Source organism: Gobio gobio (assembly GCF_949357685.1).
Source record: "Gobio gobio genome assembly, chromosome: 1".
Classification (NCBI taxonomy): domain Eukaryota; kingdom Metazoa; phylum Chordata; class Actinopteri; order Cypriniformes; family Gobionidae; genus Gobio; species Gobio gobio.
In genome coordinates, this window is record NC_137097.1 from 71157258 (window position 1) to 71180016 (window position 22759).

Genomic DNA, 22759 nt, shown 5'->3' on the forward strand with positions numbered 1-22759 from the left:
ATCCCCCCAGTAGCTCCTATAAGATCAGGAGTAAAGAAAACTTCAGGAAAAGGATCTTTGTTTGGAGAAACTTTCCCTTCCCCATAACTCACAAGTAGAAACTTTTCTTCCATCGTAAGTCTCTGTTTTAAAACCTCCAACAATTTTCTTGCAAATCTTTCCGACTTTAATTTTAGACCAGATGCTACCCCTTGCAAATTATTTAAGTCAGTACCCCCCTCAGCTATCAGATCACAGAACTTAACCTTTTTTGAAGTACACATTACATTTTCAAACCCACATGCAATTTCATTAGATACATCAAACCTGCCTAAAAACACAGTCGGTTCTTCTAATAACCAAAATAGAGAAGACTCAGAAACCCTTCTTCTCTTTTCAAAAAAACTCCACACTCTAAAAATCCCCTTATAAAAAGGTGTCAGTCCATTCAGTGGAATCCTGTTAGAATCCATTAAAAACAAAGTAAAGTCCAAACCCAGACCTCCAGCGTGTCTTAAAATAGATCCAGCAACGTTTCTCCAAACCAGATCCTCTGGACCTGTTAAAAGTCTTTGAATGAACTGTAAGCAAAAGGTTGCTCCCCTGCTGACCAGGTGTATCAGTCCTTGTCCCCCTTCCTCTCTAGGAAGATAGAGTACACTCTGCGGTATCCAGTGAAGTTTAGTCCAGAAAAAGTCCACTATCACAGTCTGCAGTTTTGCGAGAAGTTCACTTGGCGGCTCAATACAAGCCAAACAATGCCAGAACGTCGAAGCCACCAGATTATTAATAATTGTCACACGTCCTCTAAAGGACATTTTTGGCCACAACCATCTCCATTTTTCCAGACGTCCTTTTGTTTTTTCCAAAACCCCTTCCCAGTTTTTTTTCAACATTGAATCATCTCCAAGATAAACACCCAAATATTTAAAACCATTTTTCTTCCACTCAAGTCCAGCTGGTAGTTTAGGAAGGCATCTACCTTCCCATCTTCCGCCTACAATGGCTTCACTCTTACACCAGTTTACTTTAGCTGAAGACAATTGACCAAACTCATTTAAAATTACCGTTAAAGTGTTTACTTCTTCTTGATTTTTTTATCAGAACCACAATATCGTCAGCATAAGCTCTAATCCTTAACAACAGAGGTTCAATGGCTAAAGCATACAACATGCCAGAAAGTGCACACCCTTGTCTTATACCTCTTGTTACTTTAAAAGGAACACTCAACCCTCCATTAATTTTGAGTATACTCTCAATGTTTGCATACAACACCCCAATCATTTTAATAAAACCCGGGCTGAAACCAAACTCACTCAGAGTCTTCCAGAGGTACTAATGCTCAACCCGGTCAAAGGCTTTTTCCTGGTCTAAGGAAATAAGGCCAAAAATAAACCCAATGATCCAGAGACATCCAAAATATCTTGAATTAAATGAATATTGTCAAAGATCGATCTATTAGGAACTCAAAATGTCTGGTCTATATGCATGACCCCACCAATCACCTCTCTCAACCTAACTGCTAAGGCTTTAGATAAGATTTTTAAATCAGAGCATAAGAGTGACACAGGTCGCCAGTTCTTTATGTTTCTGAGGTCTCCTTTTTTCGGTATCAGGGTGATCACTGCTCTCCGGCAGCGACCCTCTGGTCAAGCTGTCATTAATCACCGCCAGAAGATCATCACCCAAAACTGCCCAGAGTGATTTATAAAACTCAACAGGAATTCCGTCGATCCCTGGAGCTTTCCCGCACTCCATACTCTTTAGGGCGTTATACAGCTCACCTTTCGTAAAAGGTTTTTCCAGCTCAGTGTTTGCTTCGTCCGAAACTTTAGGCAGACTCACATAAAACTTACTGGCTATATCCTTCACGTGACCACTCTTATATAACTCGGAATAAAAACCTACCGCTCTTTTTCTTATTTCCTTAGCCTCTATAATTTCTGTACCTGATTCAGATAACAAGGAATGCATGGTTCTATTTTGGCCATTTTTCTTTTCAAGTCCAAAAAAGAAACTGGTTGGGCCATCCATCTGTGCTACACTCTGAAAACGCGAGCGTACCAGAGCACCCTGTGCTTTATCCCCCAACAAATCATCTAAAATTTTCTTTTTATCCTTTAAAACTTTGACACATTCTCTGTCTCTAACAGATTCCATTAAATTTTGCATTTCAATGATCTCTTTCTCTAGATCTTTCAGGGATCGGGAAATGTCTCTCGAAACATTGAGTGTATACATACGGCACAGTTGCTGTATCTCTATTTTTGCAAAGTCCCACCATTGTTGTAAAGAATCAAAGGATGACTTCTTGTTCTTAAACTGTTGCCAAAAATGGCCAAACACCTCACAAAAAAAATTATCTTGCAATAAAACCGTATTAAAATGCCAATAAGCACATCTTGGCTTTACATTATTGACAAATACATTACACCTGACTAAACCATGATCTGAGAAACCCACAGGAGAAAATGCACATTGTTTAATTATATTAAAATGATGTTTAAAACAATACCACCTTTCTAGTCTAGCCATTGTCACATAATTGTCCCTCACTTGTGTCCATGTGTACTGCCTCTGTGTTTTATTTAGAACTCTCCAAATGTCATACAATTCACATTCTTTCAGAATTTGTTTTAAAACACACTGCGAAGGCATATGCGGTTCTTTGTGATTTCTATCAATTTTATCATTTTCTGTACAATTAAAATCACCCCCTAGAAATAAAAACTCTTCAGATTTACAACTCTTCACAATATCTCTAGCTTTGTTTAAAACCAACACTCTTTCACTTCCCAGTACTGGGGCATAATTGTGTATAAATACAACAGAAAAATGTTCAAACTCAAGCCGTAATTTCAGCAACTGTCCCCCGACTACATGCTTACTTCACATGAGACTGGATTTATATTTTTCCTTAATAAAATTGCTACACCTCCACTAGTGGTAGTCTTATGGCTCACTATCACCTTTCCTTCCCATTCCATCATCCATTCACTTTCATTTTTTATATCACTATGTGTTTCTTGAAGAAACATAACATCAATCTTTTTTTGTCTTATCAACTCATAAAGTATTGCTCTTTTCCTAAAATCCCTTGCACCATTCATGTTCAGGCTGCCCAGTCTTAACGGTCATAAATAAATGAGAAACTGTGCAAAACAAAAACAAGAAATTGACAAAGAAAAAAGAAAAATTAAAACACTTCCTTTTCATCATTTAATCTTTTGGATCTCCCCTTTAGAAATAATTTCTTTAACCTGTATACTTCCTGTTCTGTGAGACCCCCTAGACCAATTTCTTTCATTGACATTCTTGCAGCCTCTATGAACATTTCAGTATCAGGAAAAAACTCTTGTACTTGAACTCCCTACATGCCTTTTGTGTTCTGCAAAAAAGATTTAACTTTTTCAAGGGTGGAAGCACTCCTCCCAGATCTTCTTTGAGAGACTGAGTCAACTGAACTTACGGATTCACACTCACTTCCTGTCACAGAATCATCTGAGTTATTGTGTTCAATGTCAGACATGGTTTCTTGAACCATCTTTTCTTTTGTCTGATCTTCTTGAACCTGCTCTTTCCTAGCTTTTTTTCCTCTACTTGTTCCACTTGTTTTTCTCTTTAAAGTAGGTGTTTTAAACAGATTGTCATCCTCCACCATATTGATGTCTCCTGAGACTTCTACATTCACATAAGGGCCAGCAGCATCATTTGCTTTTTCAATTTCCCCTTCTCCTACTTCTTCCTCATCAGTCCCATTTACAGTTTCTTTTTTATTAGTTTGTTCACCACTCTCAAGCACTTCCCCTCCTTTTTCCTGATTTCCATTCTCCACATTTTGCTGTCCCTCACCTTCAATATCATTCCGTAGGCCTACTACATCGTGTTCCACATTCTCAGGACACTCATGATCAAGATGTCCTCCTTGTCCACATTTAAAACACTTCATTGTCTCTGATGTAACGTAAATCACATAGTCAAAATCATCAATTCTAAACTTTATTGCGAGATTCAACTCCGCACTCTCATTGTTCAGAATCATATACACCTGCCCCCGGAAAGAAACATGTTTCAACTGTGCCGATTTGCAATTTAAGGTGATTGTTTTTGCAAAACAACTTTTCCGTGCCTGACTAGTTCTCTTTGGATCACTTCATCCTTTATAAAAGGTGGAACATTCGACAACAAGATCTTTTTCGCCGGTTGAATCAAAGGCATTACCGGTGTGTACTAATCATTCAACACAATTCCACTAGCGACAATCTCATTAACCTTGTTCACGTCATCTAGGAACAAAACAAAAGCACTGTTCATCCTAGATGCCGACAAGATACTCTTATATCCCACAACTTGAGCAACTGCTATGCTGCAGTCCTCTATAGAGCAGCGCTCCGCGGAGATAACTTTAATGCCATTCCGTCGCGTCAGCATATCAAGCTGTACGCTCTCCGCTGCTGCCATCTCCGACAGCACACGCTGAACACTCTCCCTAACTCCAGCAAAACCTCCACAAATACACCAAACAACTTTGCAACTTTGAAAAGATAGAAAACTCACACAGCCTGCAGGCCAGCGCTCTCGCGCTCACTCCACACCCGTTCAGCTCAGACGCTCACGCATGCGCACAGAGAGAGAGAGAGAGAGAGAGAGAGAGAGAGAGAGAGAGAGAGAGAGAGAGAGAGAGAGAGAGAGAGAGAGAGAGAGAGAGAGAGAGAGAGAGAGAGAGAGAGAGAGAGAGAGAGAGAGAGAGAGAGAGAGAGAGAGAGAGAGATTTTATACAGTGCATTTCCTTTTGTAAGTTAATCATTCAATGTATTTACATTATTGTATGTAATATATAGTTTCATCTACCTAAATCTATAATATTTCATTACCTCTGTTTCAGTAAATTAATCATTCAATGTATTCACATTATTGTGTGTAACATGTACAGGGAGTGCAGAATTATTAGGCAAGTTGTATTTTTGAGGATTAATTTTACAACATTAATAATTAAACAACAACCATGTTGTCAATGAACACAAAAAACTCATTAATATCAAAGCTGAATATTTTTGGAAGTAGTTTTTAGTTTTAGCTATTTTAGGGGGATATCTGTGTGTGCAGGTGACTATAACTGTGCATAATTATTAGGCAACTTAACAAAAAACAAATTTATACCCATTTCAATTATTTATTTTTACCAGTGAAACCAATATAACATCTCAACATTCACAAATATACATTTCTGACATTCAAAAACCAAACAAAAACAAATCAGTGACCAATATAGCCACCTTTCTTTGCAAGGACACTCAAAAGCCTGCCATCCATGGACTCTGTCAGTGTTTTGATCTGTTCACCATCAACATTGCGTGCAGCAGCAACCACAGCCTCCCAGACACTGTTCAGAGAGGTGTACTGTTTTCCCTCCTTGTAAATCGCACATTTGATGATGGACCACAGGTTCTCAATGGGGTTCAGATCAGTCTTGAGATATTTCTTGGCCCAGTCTTGACGTTTCAGCTTGTGTGTCTTGTTCAGTGGTGGTCGACTTTCTGCCTTTCGAGTATTGCACACCTTGTGCTTTTGGGCACTCCAGTGATGTTGCAGCTCTGAAATATGGCCAAACTGGTGGCAAGTGGCATCTTGGCAGCTGCACGCTTGACTTTTCTCAGTTCACGGGCAGTTATTTTGCGCCTTGGTTTTTCCACATGCTTCTTGCGACCCTGTTGACTATTTTGAATGAAACGCTTGATTGTTCGATGATCACGCTTCAGAAGCTTGGCTATTTTAAGACTGCTGCATCCCTCTGCAATATATCTCACTATTTGTGACTTTTCTGAGCCTGTCAAATCCTTCTTTTGACCCATTTTGCCAAAGGAAAGGAAGTTGCCTAATAATTATGCACACCTGATATAGGGTGTTGATGTCATTAGACCACACCCCTTCTCATTACAGAGATGCACATCACCTAATATGCTTAATTGGTAGTAGGCTTTCCAGCCTATACAGCTTGGAGTAAGACAACATGCATAACGAGGATGATGTGGTCAAAATACTCATTTGCCTGATAATTCTGCACTCCCTGTATATTTCCCCCACTAGCAAGCTACAATGTTTGAGGCGATGCCAAAGACAAGAAACTAACACCAAAAACAACTAGTCCTTTTTTTAAATGGCATCTTTGTAGGAATAAGCTCTAAAACATTCTCTGTTTAGTAAAAACGATCCTTTATGCCGGATTTAAAAATCATAGGACATCGGCTGTTATATTATTCAAGATCTGGTTGACTATTTGTATAAATGAGGTATATATATATATATATATATATATATATATATATATATATATATATATATATATATATATATATAAAATTATGGTTTATGATGAGTTTAAGCAGAAATCACCCAGTATGGGGCGTCAGATGTTGGATACAACAATCTTGAAGGAAGATAGAGAAGATAGGACTTTATTTAAAGATTTTATTATGTCTCTAACTTATTCTCCCCAGAGAAATGGTTGTTAAAGCAAAGACTGTGTCTCCCTGAACCCCTACTTTTGCCTGCTCCCTGAAAATTTAAGTTAATTTTACATTTTAGTATGATAATTGTTATTACCCAATGTAATATTTTATCCGGCCTGTTTCAGTACATTTAAATAGAAAAACCAATTGCACATTTTAGCGGATGTAACCCGATCCTTCCGGCGGGTGAACGTCCGTAAAGCCGCGGGTCCAGACGGCATTCCGGGCCGCGTCATCAGGGCGTGCGCGCACCAACTGGCTGGAGTTTTCACGGACATTTTTAACCTGTCCCTCTCCCTGTCTGTGGTCCCCACATGCTTCAAAACGTCCACCATTGTTCCTGTACCGAAGCAATCAAAAACACTCTGCTTAAACGACTGGCGTCCTGTTGCTCTGACCCCCATCATCAGTAAATGCTTTGAGAGACTAGTCAGAGACCATATCTGCTCTGTTCTCCCCCCCTCACTGGACCCACTGCAGTTTGCATACCGCAAAAACCGCTCCACTGATGATGCCATTTCATCCACAATTCACACTGCTCTCTCCCACCTGGAAAAGAGGAACACATATGTGAGAATGCTGTTTGTAGACTACAGCTCAGCATTCAACACCATTGTGCCCTCCATACTTGACGTGAAACTCCGGGCTCTCGGCTTAAACAGCTTGTTATGCAGCTGGATCCTGGACTTCCTGTCAAACAGACGCCAGGTGGTCAGAATGGGCAGTAACATCTCCTCACCACTGACTCTCAACACTGGAGCCCCTCAGGGCTGTGTTCTCAGCCCACTCCTGTACTCCTTGTACACACATGACTGTGTGGCAACCCACAGCTCCAACACCATCATCAAGTTTGCTGACGATACGACGGTGGTAGGTCTCATCACTGACAATGATGAAACGGCCTACAGAGAGGAGGTGCACACTCTGACACGATGGTGTCAGGAACACAACCTCTCCCTCAACGTCAGCAAGACCAAGGAGCTGGTGGTCGACTTCAGGAGGAATGAGAGAGAACACCGCCCCATCACCATCAATGGAGCACCGGTGGAGAGAGTCAGCAGCTTCAAGTTCCTCGGTGTCCACATCACAGAGGAACTCTCATGGTCCGTCCACACCGAGGCCGTTGTGAAGAAGGCTCATCAGCGCCTTTTCTTCCTGCGACGGCTGAGGAGGTTTGGAATGAACCGCCACATCCTCACACGCTTCTACACCAGCACCATAGAGAGCCTGCTGACTGGCTACATCACCACCTGGTACGGCAACAGTACCACCCGCAGCCGCAAAGCCCTGCAAAGGGTAGTGCGCACGGCCAGCTGCATCATCGGAGGTGAGCTTCCCTCCCTCCAGGACATTTACGCCAGGCGGTGTGTGAAGAGAGCTCAGAGGATCATCAGAGACTCTAGCCACCCGAACCATGGGCTGCTCTCACTGCTGCCATCAGGCAGACGGTACCGCAGCATCAGAACACGCACCAGCCGACTCCAGAACAGCTTCTTCCCAGAAGCAATTAGACTCCTCAACTCCTGATCCATCAGGATCACAACACACACTGGACAGAATATCACTCAGCACAACCCACTGTAGATACACACACACTATATACACATTTATTATCATTTATTATTTATCATTTATCATATAGCACCTATTGTACATTTGGTTCTCATAACTCTGTTGTGTGGATCTCTACTGTGAATAATAATGTATACTGTACATTGTATATTATTATTATTATAGCTTAATGTATATTGTTTAATGTATGTTTAGTGTATATTGTTTAAAGTATATGTATATTGTAAGTATGTGTATATTGTTTAAAGCTGTGAGAACTACACTCACATTGTGTAAATTATTTATTGTTTATTGTAGAGTTTTACTGTGCTGTGAGTAATTGTGGGCGCATCAGATGTGTAATCTGATGCTGCTTTAAATGTTGTACATGTCATGTCGTGACTGCTATGTTGCTCGGAACTGCACCTAAGAATTTCACCTGCTGTTGCACTTGTGCATATGGCTTGATTAGATTTTTTTTAAATATGAGACCTCAAAGGTCATATCGCTCCCCGGAGGATACACAAGGTCAAAGGTGACACCAACGTGGGTGGTCAAGGTCAAACGTGGGGGAGGGGAACGATGTGGGTGGTCAAGGTCTAAGGGGCATGGTAGGTCAAAGGTCACAATCAATCAATTTGACAGAAGCTGGCTTATATAGACTACTTAGAGTAGTATTGCATCCTTCGTATCTCCGAAAAGTCTTTAGTTTTATCATATTTATAAAAGACAGATACACGGTACCGAGTCTTTCTGAATAAAGCCGAGGGGCTGGAGGCGTATCGTGTAGGTGGAGCTAAAGATTCATGACTATGCACAGCTATTGTGTTGAGCATCTGAAAGCTGTGACATCCTTAAACGTGGAAAAAAAACGTTATCTTAAATAAACCATGACTATCGGTCACATTCAACCATAACGTTACCTATATGATCCAGAATCTGATCTGGAGGCTGAAATTGAACAGGAGCAGCAGCAACAACGACTAACAGCAGAACGTCTCAATGTTATGTACTGTAACTGTATATATTTGCTTAGCGGCTTGTCATGCACGAGTTTTACAACATTTGTATGTGTTTACTCGTGGTTTATGAGGACATAATTTGGTTTATGTACTATTGTATGCAATTTAATGTTAGCAATAGCAAGCGGAACGGGTTGGCACGTCAGACTAATGCGTGTTTACATAGAAAAACAATGGGATAGCAGCGCATTTGAATGAACGAGTCAATAGCTAACAACACAAAGACATTTGAAGCAGTTTTACTAATCGCCTGCTTCCAACGCACAACCATGAACCTTAATCGCTGGGACTGCTCACCTACAAATCTGGCATCGAACTGGGCCTTGTTAAAGAGACAACAAACAAAAACACTTGCACAACTCCGTTGCTGCTCCAAAACACAAACTTCATCCACTGTCCCATTAACGCTGAGTTCTTTGGGAAGCTGTGCAGGACATTATTGATTTTCTGACGTCCTGTGACTGCAGTGCAGCCAATGACTTCCCTAAAGCCGAGCAGAGCGCGTTAATGGGAGTGCATTTGCTCTCTCGCTCTGGTCGCGCGTGCCCTTCCAGCAGAAGTGCCCGTACAAGGACATCCCTTACAAAAAAATACTGCAGTTTTTTTGAAGTAATACTGCAGTTTTTATTCATGTAGAAAAATGCAGTTTTTTGGACACGAAAAAACTGCAATATTGCAGTATTACTGCAATATAACTGCAGTACTGCTGAAGTAATACTGCAGTAATACTACAATAATACTGCAATATAACTGCAGTACTGCTGAAGTAATACTACAATAATACTGCAATATAACTGCAGTACTGCTGAAGTAATACTGCAGTAATACTACAATAATACTGCAATATAACTGCGGTAGTACTGCTGAAGTAATACTACAATAATACTGCAATATAACTGCTGTACTGCTGAAGTAATACTGCAGTAATGCTACAATAATACTGCAATATAACTGCGGTAGTACTGCTGAAGTAATACTACAATAATACTGCAATATAACTGCTGTACTGCTGAAGTAATACAGCAGTAATGCTACAATAATACTGCAATATAACTGCGGTAGTACTGCTGAAGTAATACTACAATAATACTGCAATATAACTGCTGTACTGCTGAAGTAATACTGCAGTAATGCTACAATAATACTGCAATATAACTGCGGTAGTACTGCTGAAGTAATACTACAATAATACTGCAATATAACTGCGGTAGTAATGCAATACATAATACAACTATAGCACAATTACAATACTACCAAAGTGCAATACAAATAAAATGCTGTACAATACCATTAAAATACAACCAGAATATCCAGAATAAGTTTTATCTGCAATAGAACAAATTACGGTACAAAACAACAGTGAATTTCTCAAACAGCCATGCGACAATAAATGTGATTTTTACTTTTTTTTATTTTGAAACTTCAAATAACAGACTTAGAGTTGGACATTGTATTTAAAGTGTTTATTTACAAATCATACAATCATGCATATATCTTGTCATATTATTCAGGTAGGGTGCTTTTTTAAGAGCTTATCTTCATCATTATCCCACGTGGTTCTTATAACTGCCTGTATCTCAGCTGTGGAAACACTATTTAGTATGTAGTCTGGAAAAACAAAGAAACAAAAATAAATAGATAAACTCTCAAGTTTCAGTTACACTTCACCACAGGCATATAGTGTGTTTAATATTAATCTTGAATTGTGGAAAGTATTCATAATATTTCCAATGAATTTCTTACGCTATATTGGTGAGCATTATCAAATCACAAATATGCTTTGAACACTCCAGGTAAAAGAAGTTTAAGGGTTAGTTCAGCCAAAAAATAGAATTCAGTCATCAATTCCTCACCCTCATGTCGTTCCACACCCGTAAGACTTTCGTTCATCTTCGGAACATAAATGAAGATCTTTTTGATGAAATCTGAGAGCTTTCTGTCACTCCACTGACAGTCTGTGCAATTTGCACAATGACATGCATTTCTGGAAAAATAAAAAGCAGAGAGACACAATCATGTTTAAATACTGTACAGTGCCCTCTCACACAAAAATTGGCTTTTTTTATACTCTCTGACTTTTAATTCACAAATCTAACCTTAAATAAAAATGTAATATTATTGGAATAAAGTATATGGAATACATGTTCCACAGTTATTGTCCCCCTTCATTTATTACTTTGTGTAACTTATAACCTTTCACATAAGTAAGGACAAATCCATGGCTAGGCATTACATTTGAATGAACAAGATGGAGGTAAAGAACCACCCGACATGAAGTGGGTTGCTTCTGTGAAGTGCACTAAAATTGTGCAATAGACACCCAGCTGTTAAAGATAGTTAAAAAAGTTAAATTAAATTGGTCATTAATGTTTGTGGAGCACAATTTGACTGGAAGGGTAAAACTAACAGTTAATTTCCTTTTTTTGGACATGGGCCATAAGATCTAGCATTCTGCACACTTTAAATCAGGCATATAGATAAATTAGCATCATGGTTGGATTACATTTATTTGAATAATTAAACGAGGGAGAAAGAGAGAAAGATAGCGCATATGTGAATAATCTGAGTCTGTGCAGCAGCACTCAGAATTTACAGTTTAATTAGTTCAGAAACAGCAAAAAAGGAATAGTTCACCCAAAAATGACAATTACCCCATGATTTACTCTTCCTTAACTCATCCTAGGTGTATATGACATTCTTCTTTCAGATGAATAATCAGTTATATTAAAAAATGTCCTGGCTCTTCCAAGCTTTATAATGGCATTGACTTGATTCGTTTTAGAATTCCATAGAAGTGCATCTATCCATCATAAAAGTGCATCTATCCATCATAAAACTGATCCACATGGCTCAGGGGGTTTATAAAGGCCTTTTGAAGCAAAATGGCATGTTTTTTGTAAGAAAAAAATCTCCATATTTAAAACTTTATAGACTAAAATAACTAACTTCCAACAGTCAGCGGTACGTAAGTGGACTTACGCTAAAAGAGTGACCCCTGACGCGATTTACAGAATCACCGCAAGCTATTACCTCTCTCACGGATAGTACTGGGCAACAAACTTAAAATCCCTCTTCTCTTATATCGAAATCCTCCACCATTTCCCTTTAAAAGTTCTCGTTTTAGACTAATGCCGCACTCACGTGCTATCGGAAATTTGATAATTCCCACTTCTGAAGTCGTGATTACGAGCTCATCGCATTTAAATTTTGAAATGGGAGGGCGTTCATGTGCAATTTTTACCTAGGAAACTCGTATTTACAATACGATAATTCCAAGAGCACGTGAAGGCAGCATAATTCATGACCTGTGTTTTGTTTTGCTCTATCCTTTGCGTGTGTTCGTCATTACGCATGCGTCAAGGATTACTCTTTCGCTGTAAGTTGACTTGCATACCGCTAACCGCCGGAAACTAGTTATTTTAGTCTATAAAGTTTTAAATATCGATATTTTTCTTACACAAACCACTTCACTTCAGAAGGCCTTTATTAACCCCCGGAGCCGTGTGGAGCAGTTATATGATAGATAGATGCACTTTAATGCCAATGCCATTATAAAGCTTGGAAGAGCCAAGACTTTTTTTATATATAACTGATTGTATTCGTCTGAAAGAAGAATGTCATACACACCTAGGATGAGCTGAGGAAATCATGGGCTAATTACATTTTTTGGGTGAACTAACCCTTCAAGACTTTGTTGCTTAGAAATATGTTTCTGTGTGAGAGTGACTGTGTTTGTGTTTGTGTGTGTGTGTGTGTGTGTGTGTGTTACAGGAAAGGCAGCACATTTATTTAGAATGGAGATTTAACTGACTGTAACTATCTGTGCATTCATTGTTTTAATGCACACCTTTCAGTCAATCAGAATCCAGTATACAAACAGACTATGGTATAATATACCCATGAAGAAGAGAGTCCACAAGCAAACTGTTGAGAACTGATGTCAAGTACTGAGAATAATTGATGTGGGATAACTAGATTTCATTACCTTTCCAGCAGCGCTAATATCGTAAATCTTCTTTAAGTCTTTGATTTCCTTTTTTAAATCCTCGATCTCTTCTAACATGGCTTAGGAGACAGAAGACTTTGTATACTTGATTCATCCAGCATTCCCACAGGTCTTGGTTCCTGAAGTACAATATTAGTTATTATGCATTCTAAACTATAAAGATAATAGTTTATAAAAGATAAAATATATAAAGTTGCCTACTGCTCTCACCATTATTTAAGTGCTGCTTTGTTTCACTCCAGCCCTGATCTTCTGTTGAATTAAATTTTTGGTCTTCTTTTTGTTGTTGTTGTTGTTGTTACCAGTGCATTTTTCTGAAAATAGCAATCACACAATAAATAGTATTCCTGTAAAACATCCTTTTCTGCACATTAATGTCAAACTATTGAAGATAAATGCTTGTGTACAGTGCTGCGAAAAAAAAATCCTGATTTAGTCTATTTTTGTGTATATACAATATTATCAGATATTCCAAAGATATTTAACATAAAACAAAGGCAAACCTTACGAAAATGAACTAAATAAAACCAACACAAAAAAAAAAAACATGGTTATTACAGTTAACCGTGGCTTTACAACTCTAACCATATAATTTGTGGTAAAACTGTGGTTATATAAATGGTAATCAATTAGGCCAAAAACCATGGTTACTACACTTTTACTATAATAAAAACATGGTTAATTTTTCCGTGTTTAAGTGCTATAATCAGGCCCCCGGTGAATCTACCAACCCAGAAAATTTTAAAGGACAACTCAGGCCAGTAACTTTGTTTTGGTAAGTCTTTCTCTGCAAGCACAGTGAAAATGCGGTCCATTATCCGTGAGTGTGATCGCGATACTGATGATAATCACAAGCAGGTGGGGGCCGCGTGCATGCAGCAGTTAATTTGCATTTAAAGGCACATGCACGAAAACAGCCTGTTCTTGACTGTAGTCTGAAATTAGTTTTTATAACATGGATTTATAAATGATCTGTGAGGTCTTTTAAGCTGAAACTTCACAGACACCTGTAACTTAAATTACATCTTGTAAAAATAAGCAAAATAGGTCCCTTTTAAGTCAAGTCACTATTATTTATAGCACTTTAAACAATACATATTGTTGCTGTACAGTGATACAAATGAGAATAATAATGCCAACAGAATTTTTGTGAAGCAGCTCCAACTTGCCTGATGAACGTTTCTTCCAGAAAAGGTTTCTCTGTCCTGCTTGTGAATCAGGGTTGGCAGGTTACAAAACTCGTCCAATTGCTACTCAAAACTAGCCCAATTGTGTTTTGCGTTCCGGGAGATAAATCTGTATTTTTTGGTGGGTAAGAACGTGAGGGCTATTTATCTATGTCAGGGGTGTCCAAAGTCCAGCCCGCGGGCCAAATGCGGCCCGGGGATGAATTTCAAACGGCCCGCAGCGCGTCTATTAAAATGTATTATATGTGGCCCGCCATGGATCATTTACAAATCATGCAGTTCCACGATGTCACCGCAAGGTGGCAGTACTAGACTTTAGGCCAGGGAAACAGCGCCCAAAGCGGAACAAAACAGCGGTACTTGTGCTCTGCGCAACTCACGCGAGCTCTGACTCTGAAAAAATGTGTTTACCTGCTGAGTGTCTCGATCACGCTACCACTAAACAGCCTTCCGAAGCCCGTGAGAAGTGTTCGAGTTCGGCACTGAGGTCTCCGGTACGAGCTGTGAATCTCTCGGTGATTTGATTTAATTTCCAGTTAAACAGCGCTGACTTAATCAACAACACGAACGTGCAAATCAGCTGAGCCGATTCAAAATACTTTTCAAGCAACAATTCACATTTCGAACTTATCATGGATTTACTGTAGTTACACTACCTGCTGTAACCATGGTAATTTGTCAGAAATGTAGGTTAATATCTAATTTTATTTAATTTGTAATGTAGACATGTATTAAATGAGTAATAAAGGCCAAATTGCAGACTATTTTTTGTCATAAACTTGCAGTTTTGTGCATTTGAATTTATATGTAGACTAAATACCATTCTAGATGTGTATATATATATATATATATATATATATATATATATATATATATATATATATATATATATATATATATATATATATATATATATATATATATATATATATATATGTATGTGTATGTATTTATGTATATATTATATTATATTATTATATAATATATGTATGTATTACTTTTTGCCTTGTGTGCACTGCAAAAAATGCTGTCATTTAGTATTTTTTGTCTTGTTTCTAGTCTAAATATATCAAAAAATTCTTAAATCAAGATGTTACGAGATAAGTTAAATGACATTAGATATTTTTTCTTGTTTTCTGAGTGAGTTTTTGTTTAAAACAAGCAAATATATCTGCCAATGGGGTGAGAAAAATAATGTTTCTATTTGGAATCTTTAAGGAAGATTTTGGAAGATTATTTTTCTAATCCATTGGCAGATAATTTAGTTTGTTTCAAGCAAAAACTCAATTCATTTAGATTTTTTCCCCCAGGAAAAAATATGTAATTTTCCTTAGTAAAAGCATCTTGATATAAGAATTTTTATATATTTAGACGGGAAAAAAGACAGAAATGCCAAGTCACAAAAGCATGTTTTGTAATGTGGTTTTACCTGTGGTGATCTAAATAGAGCACTTATTAAATTTAAATAAGAATAGAGTTCTAACTCTGTAATAATATTACAATTTCACCCATTAAAACTTTTTGGTTGATGAAAGTTTTACAGATATTGTTAAATATCTATACATTTCCTGTGTCCTATCTCAAGCGAATCTACTGTCAGCTCAAGCTTTTGTCAAATCTGTCATGTTTCCAAGAAACAAAACATGTCATATATAATAGACTAGAAAAGGGACCGGCCCCCGGGTATGTCCACAATATCGAATCCGGCCCCCTTTAAAAAAAGTTTGGACACCCCTGATCTATGTGGTTGAAATGTCCCATAGGTGACAAAAGTGGCTACATGTTGCACAATACAGCATAACTGCAGTACAGTGTATTATGAGTGGAAGGCCTATGAAGACTTCAGATGCAAAAACCGTAAACATTTTTATAAGACTCCTATAGGTTAACATTTTTTAATGTAATGGCAACTAAAAGTACATCATTGCCATTTAAGTGATATTACTGAACATAAACATAGGAGCCCAATACAAAAAAGCTCAATTAAAAATAAAACGGACATTTGCATCAAAGTCTTCATATACATTACAGTGTATCACTGTACTGCAGTTATATTGCATCTAAACTTCATTATACTGCAAATCTACAGTTGTACTTCATTGTACTGCAGTTTTTCTGCTGTTGAACTTCAATGTACTGCAGTTACTACTTTGTACTGCAATGTTACTGCAGTTTTACTTCAATGTACTGCAGTTTTACTACTTTGTACTGCAGTTTTACTTCAATGTACTGCAGTTTTACTACTTTGTACTGCAGTTTTACTGCAGTTGAACTTCATTGTACTGCAATTACTACTTTGTACTGCAATGTTACGGCAGTTCCCTTTCGTTCAGTCACTACGACGTACGTTAGTGACTAACGAATGGGGGTTTCGCTTAGAAGCCAATCATCTTCGAGAATTCAACAGCGCCCAATGGCAGTGCCAATGCCATGGGCATGCGGAATTTGCATGCGTAACTCCGCCCCACCTCGTGGGTATATAAGGAAGTACGCTGGCAACATCGCATTATGTTTTTGCTTTGGAGCCAAGAGGATCTCTTCACTCCTACAAGCCTGAATTCTGAAGTCTTCTCTTCAGTCTTCGAGACCAGCGGTTCTCCAGGGTGTTGGTGTGACGGCGCGTTCCAGCGATCTCATGCTGCCTGCCTGCTGATCTGTGCAGTGATCTGCAACAGCTGTGTGTGTGTTTCCCTAGGCGCTTCGGCACTCTATAGAGCTTTCCTCTCACAAAAAGAGCTTGCGCGTGGCACGTCTTTTTCAAGACTGTTCGCCCGTGCACTTCCGGGTGCGATCGATCTCCGTTGCTGTCTATGGGCACAATCACTGCTCGATGTGTTTGGGCTTCAGCACGTTCGGGCAGTGTTTGTGGATGCGTTATGTTCCCACTGCGGGAACGTGACCATCGCGATGTTGCGGTCGAGACTCAGTGATCTCCGTGAGGAGAGAGAGTCCCCTCTGCCACACCCCAATCTACCGTCTCCGAGAGAGGTGGTACTTTGGCTGGTGGCCAGGGTGACCTGAGTGCGGTGCCGTGGTATTAAGAACCCCGACGATCATTCCTCGGGCCACGCCCCCTCTCGCACATTGCTTAAACCCGCGAGTGTTGGACTGAAACAGCGGCCCGTCTCTGACGCCTCGTTCGTTTCATTCACGCTCCAGATAGCAGTGAGATGTCGATCGCCGCATCCCAAGGTGGGCTGGAGTCCTTTGGGGATGACGATAAGGTTGTGCTCCTCCTCCGGGTGTGTCAGAGCTGCCTGATCCGACCTAAAGTTGACAGCCATGTTATCTCGGGCAGCCGCGGGTCTCGCGCTGGTGTGGAACTCCGCCCAGTCGCGAGTGCTCGTGGTTGCGCGATTGGTTTTTGGGGACGGCACCCGACAGCTGTTGGGCCCTGCCCCCAATGCCTTTCGTTCCCGAGGTGCATGAGGAGATCACGCGGTCCCGGAAGTCCCCGTGCTTCCCGCGATCGTTTGGTGGCCTCCTCCGCCTTCTCTGCCCTTGATGGGGCCACGGCCTAGGGTACACTGGGGCCCCCTCACCCCCACTGTTGAACTCTCTGTTGCGCACTACGGTGTCCACAGAGGGCTTGACGTGGCGTGGTTTGGCTGTCCTAAGCACCCTCCCAAAGCCTGTGGGCTCGTCTACTTCGGTGGCGTGGTCCTGCAGAGCTACGGGCAGGCCGCCGCCCCTTTGCACATGCACAAGGGTGGAGCCGACCCAGGGCTCTTCATTGAGCTGCGTGCCGCAACTGATCCCGCCCCCGGGCGGTGAAGGTGGCCACACGCTCCCTGGGTCGGGCGATGTCCACAGCTGTGGTCCGGGAGAACACCTGGCCTTACCTGGTGATGTGGAGGACGTTGAGCGGGCCCGCCTCCTCAACTCACCCATATCCCAGGCTGGCCTCTTCGGTGGCGCGGCTGGCCCCAGAGCAGACTGAGGCTGTAACACGTACTGCCCCGGCGGCCAGCTGCTGCACCCAGCCGCCGGCTCAGTCGCCTCGGTCTGCTCGCCGCCGAGGGCGCCCTCCCTCCTCCCGCCCGGCCCCAGCAGCAGCCTTCACCTGGGCCGCGCCGTGGAGGTGGTTGAGGATGACGCCCAGTCCGCTCCCCAGCCTGGTTAAACGCCAGGTTGGAGGTGGACAACTCAGAGATGGGTTCCAGTTCTTCCCAGGGGATGGTAGCAGGGCCTCTCCTTCCCCCGGTGGAGGGCCGGGGGAAAAATCCTTTCGCTTGGGAAGAACTCATGTCCCTGTCTCTGAGGACCCAGAGACCGGTGATGGCAGTGTGTGCCGCCTCAGGGCCGCGCCACTCTCGTCCCTGTCTCTCGCCAGCCTCCTCTCAGAGCAGACCCCAGTGGAACGTGCGTCCTTCCCTGGTCTCCTCTGTCAGGATGCAGCAGTTAACCGTGCCCCCGCACCGGGACGCCCAACAGCCTCCCATGTCCGGGCCGGTAACGCTGCCTCGCTGCCCCACCCTGGGTACGTCTGTGGTCCGAATGACCCCGCTGGTGCAGTCCCTGGGAGTCTGGCTTCAGCTTCCGGGACTGTTCCGCTGGGTCGCGAAGACCGTCAGGCGCGGCTATGCGATTCAGTTCGCGCAGGTTCCTCCCCGCTCTGGGGAGGCCGCCCGCTATGATGGGGCTTATCCCCTGTCATGCGTGCGGAGGTTGTCACCCTACTGGCGAAGGGTGCGATCGAGCCTGTTCCTCCAGCCGAAGTGAAGTCCGGCATCTCAGCCCTTGCTTCATTGTACCCTAGGAAACCGGTGGGTTATGGCCAATCCTGGATCTGCCCGTCTTGAACCGATCCTTCTCTGGCTTCCGTTCAGGATGTCGGTAGCGAACGCCTCTTTGGACACGTTCGTCCGGTAGATTGGTTGCAGCGATCGACCTGAAGGACGCTTACTTCATGTCTCCTTCCTCGACGCGGACCGTTCCTACGGTTTGCTTCAAGGGGCGGACATTCAGTACGCAGTCCCCCCATTCGGGCAGCTCTGTCCCCTCGTGACTCTACGTAGTCTTCGAGGCAGCCCTTGCGCCACTCGGCAGCACGGGGTTCGCATCCTGAACTACTTCGATGACTGGCTCATACTGGGTCACTCTCGAAGCAGGTCTGCGGACACAGAGTCCAAGTGCTCCAGCACTTAGCCCGTTTGGGCCTTCGGGTCGACTGGGAGAAGAGCGACTCTGCCCCGTGCAGAGGATCTCCTTTCTCAGTCTGGTTTCCAACTCGGTAGCGGGTGCGTGCTGCTTACCAGCGAGCGCGCACATAGTCTCTGCTGACTTGCCTTTGTCAAATCGACGGCGAGAGTGCGGTCCCACTGAAGCTATTTCAGAGGCTCCTGGGGCATATAGCATCTGCAGCCGCGGTGACGCCGCTCGGATTGCTACATATGAGACCGCTTCAGCACTGGCTACGCGATCGAGTCCCGAGATGGGCATGGCGGTCTGGCACGCTCTGGGTACAAGTGACTCGGGCCTGCTTACAGACTCTCACCCCGTGGTCGAACCTCAGCTTCTACGGACCGGAGTGTCCTTAGAACAAGTTTCCAGGCATATTGTTGTATCAACAGATGCATCATCCACGGGCCGGGGTGCCATGTGCAATGGATAAGCAGCCGCGGGCTCCTGGATAGGACCCCAGCGCCTTCTGCATGTCAATTGCCTCGAGTTACTGGCAGTACGGTTCGCCCTGCACCGCTTCCGAGCGTTGCTGAGGGGTCAACATATCCATATCCAGCTGATATGGGAACGGTTCGGCGACGCACAGGTAGACCTGTTGCCTCCCAGGACTCATCCCATTGCTCCCTGTATTATTCCCTGACCTATGGTCAGCATGGATGCACTGGCGCACAGCTGGCCGTCGGGGCTAAGCAAGCATGCGTTTCCCCCAGTGAGCCTTCTCGCACAGGTACTGTGCAAGATCAGGGAGGACAAGGAGCAGGTCATGTTGGTCGCCCCGTTGGCACGGCCAGGCCTGGTTCTCAGAACTGCTACTCCTTGCGACAGCCCCTCCCTGGCCTATTCCTCTGAGTCAAGACCTTCTCACTCAGAGACGGGGCACCCTTTGGCACCCGCGTCCAGTGTTCTGGAAGCTCCACGTGTGGCTTCTGGACGGGACGCGGCAGGTTTGAGTAGCCTTCCACCTGCAGTGGTCGCTACCTTCACTTCCGCTAGAGCTGAGTCTACGCGACGTCTCTATGCGTTGAAGTGGTACCTCTTCATCACATGGTGTTCTTCCCGCCAAGAAGACCCCTGGAAATGCCCGATCGGGTCCGTGCTATCGTTTCTCCAGGAGGGGGTGGAGCGAAGGCTGTCTCCTTCCACCCTTAAAGTATATGTGGCCGCAATATCTGCCTACCACGATCTCCTGGGAGACAAAAAGGTAAGTCAGCACGACCTGATCATCAGGTTCCTGAGGGGGGCGAGGAGACTGAATCCTCCTCGCTCTCCTCACGTTCCCTCTTGGGACCTCTCAGTAGTTTTAAGTGCTCTGCAGAGGCCTCCCTTTGAGCCTTTGCGGTCGGCTGAGATTAAGTTCTTGTCTATGAAGACGGCTCTGCTGACCGCATTGGCCTCTCTTAAGAGGGTCGGGGACCTGCAAGCATTTTCGGTTGACGAAGCGTGCCTTGAGTTCGGGCCGGCTAACTCTCACGTGATCTTGAGACCCCGGCCCGGATATGTGCCCAAGGTTCCCACCACTCCGTTCCGAGATCAGGTGGTGAACCTGCAAGCGCTGCCTTTGGAGGAGGCAGACCCAGCCTTGGCATTGCTCTGTCCAGTACGCGCTCTCCGCGCCTATGTAGACAGTACGCGATGTTTCAGGACCTCAGACCAGCTCTTTGTCTGTTATGGTGGAGAGCGAAAGGGAAGTGCTCTCTCAAAGCAGAGGTTGTCCCACTGGATAGTGGACACCATTGTTTTGGCTTACCAGCAGCAAGGTCGATCATGTCCCCTTGGTGTGAGGGCACACTCCACCCGGAGTGTGGCCTCCTCTTGGGCTCTAGCGCATGGCGCCTCGCTAACAGACATCTGCAGAGCTGCAGGCTGGGCGACACCCAACACATTCGCCAGATTCTACAATCTCCGAGTGGAGCCAGTGTCCGACTATGTACTCGCCCCTACGGGTGGCCGGTATTGGGCCAGGCTCAGGTGTCTTCGCTTGCTCGCCATTCCACTCCAAGGACTGGATATGTGCGATATTTTCCCTCAGGTGAGCTCCCCGAGAGCCCTGAGCTCCTCCAGCACTGCTTACGCCGACATCAGTTCAGTCTGCCCTTTCGAGCCCAGACCCTCATGTCCGGCCAGGTGCTCCGTGTGCATGGTTCCCCTCCGGCGACCCCCACACGAGTATTTCCACCGTAAGCCTCCTCAGCTAGCAGGTGTCTTTCCCTTGGCAATTCCCTGCCGCCCTTAGGGTTAAAAATCCACCTTCGGCTGGTACCCTAGAGATCTTCCATATGCAGCCCTTAGCGGGTCATATGTGTACTCTCTAAGTCCTCCCCACAGGTAGGCATCTTGGCATTCCCTCACTGGGATATGCTTCCCAGTGTACCTTGGTAATCCTGTGATAAGTGGGAGTCCTTCGTCCGCATTAGTCTTACGACAGGGTACTCACACTTACGCAGGGCACTGGATGACAGCTGAGTGGCGTTGTTGTATTGGAACCCCCATTCGTTAGTCACTAACGTACGTCGTAGTGACTGAACGAAAGGGAACGTCTCGGTTACGTATGTAACCCTCGTTCCCTGAGGAGGGAACGGAGACGTACGTTTCCTTTGCCACGTCAGCTGTGCTGCCTGGAACGCGGAGTTCAGTCTTGGCTCCTGCAGCAGTAACATAATGCGATGTTGCCAGCGTATTTCCTTATATACCCACGAGGTGGGGCGGAGTTACGCATGCAAATTCCACATACCCATGGCATTGGCACTGCCATTGGGCGCTGTTGAATTCTCGAAGATGATTGGCTTCTAAGCGAAACCCCCATTCGTTAGTCACTAACATACGTCTCCGTTCCCTCCTCAGGGAACGAGGGTTACATATGTAACCGAGACGTTTTACTTCAATGTACTGCAGTTATACTACTTTGTACTGCAGTTTTACTTCAATGTACTGCAGTTATTTTTTGTAAGGGATTCCTCCCTTGTTGACGTCATGCAGACCCATACTCGAAAAAAAAACTTTCCGAAACATGTGACAAACCGGAAGGAGTATTTTTGGCACAGAAATACTGCATCAAACGTCCAACTTATTTTTTTAAACTTTGTCCATGTTTAGCATGGGAATCCAAGGCTTTAACAGTGTAAAACGCTCAGTATGCATAAAACAGCATTACCCCCCCCCCCCCCCCCCTAAAAGAACCAGAAGTTTTTTAAAGACTTTTCTCTCTAGACACAGTCTTCAATCTTCAGAAGTCTCTTGTCGTCTGTCCAAATATTCTGATGTGTCTTGCTTTTGTCCTCTGGGGTGTTACTGAAGGTCAGTGTCTCTCGACTGAGTGTATAT

General features: G+C 43.3%; 1 protein-coding gene across 1 annotated transcript in view; it reads left to right on the plus strand.

Moving 5' to 3' along the window:
* LOC307124447 (uncharacterized protein) overlaps window positions 1–22759 on the plus strand; it is a 270885-nt gene that overhangs the window by 211561 nt on the left and 36565 nt on the right. Inside the window, exon 8 of the mRNA XM_079813650.1 lies at window positions 22646–22732. Coding sequence (XP_079669776.1) covers window positions 22646–22732 — 87 coding nt within the window. The remainder of the gene's footprint in view (window positions 1–22645; window positions 22733–22759) is intronic.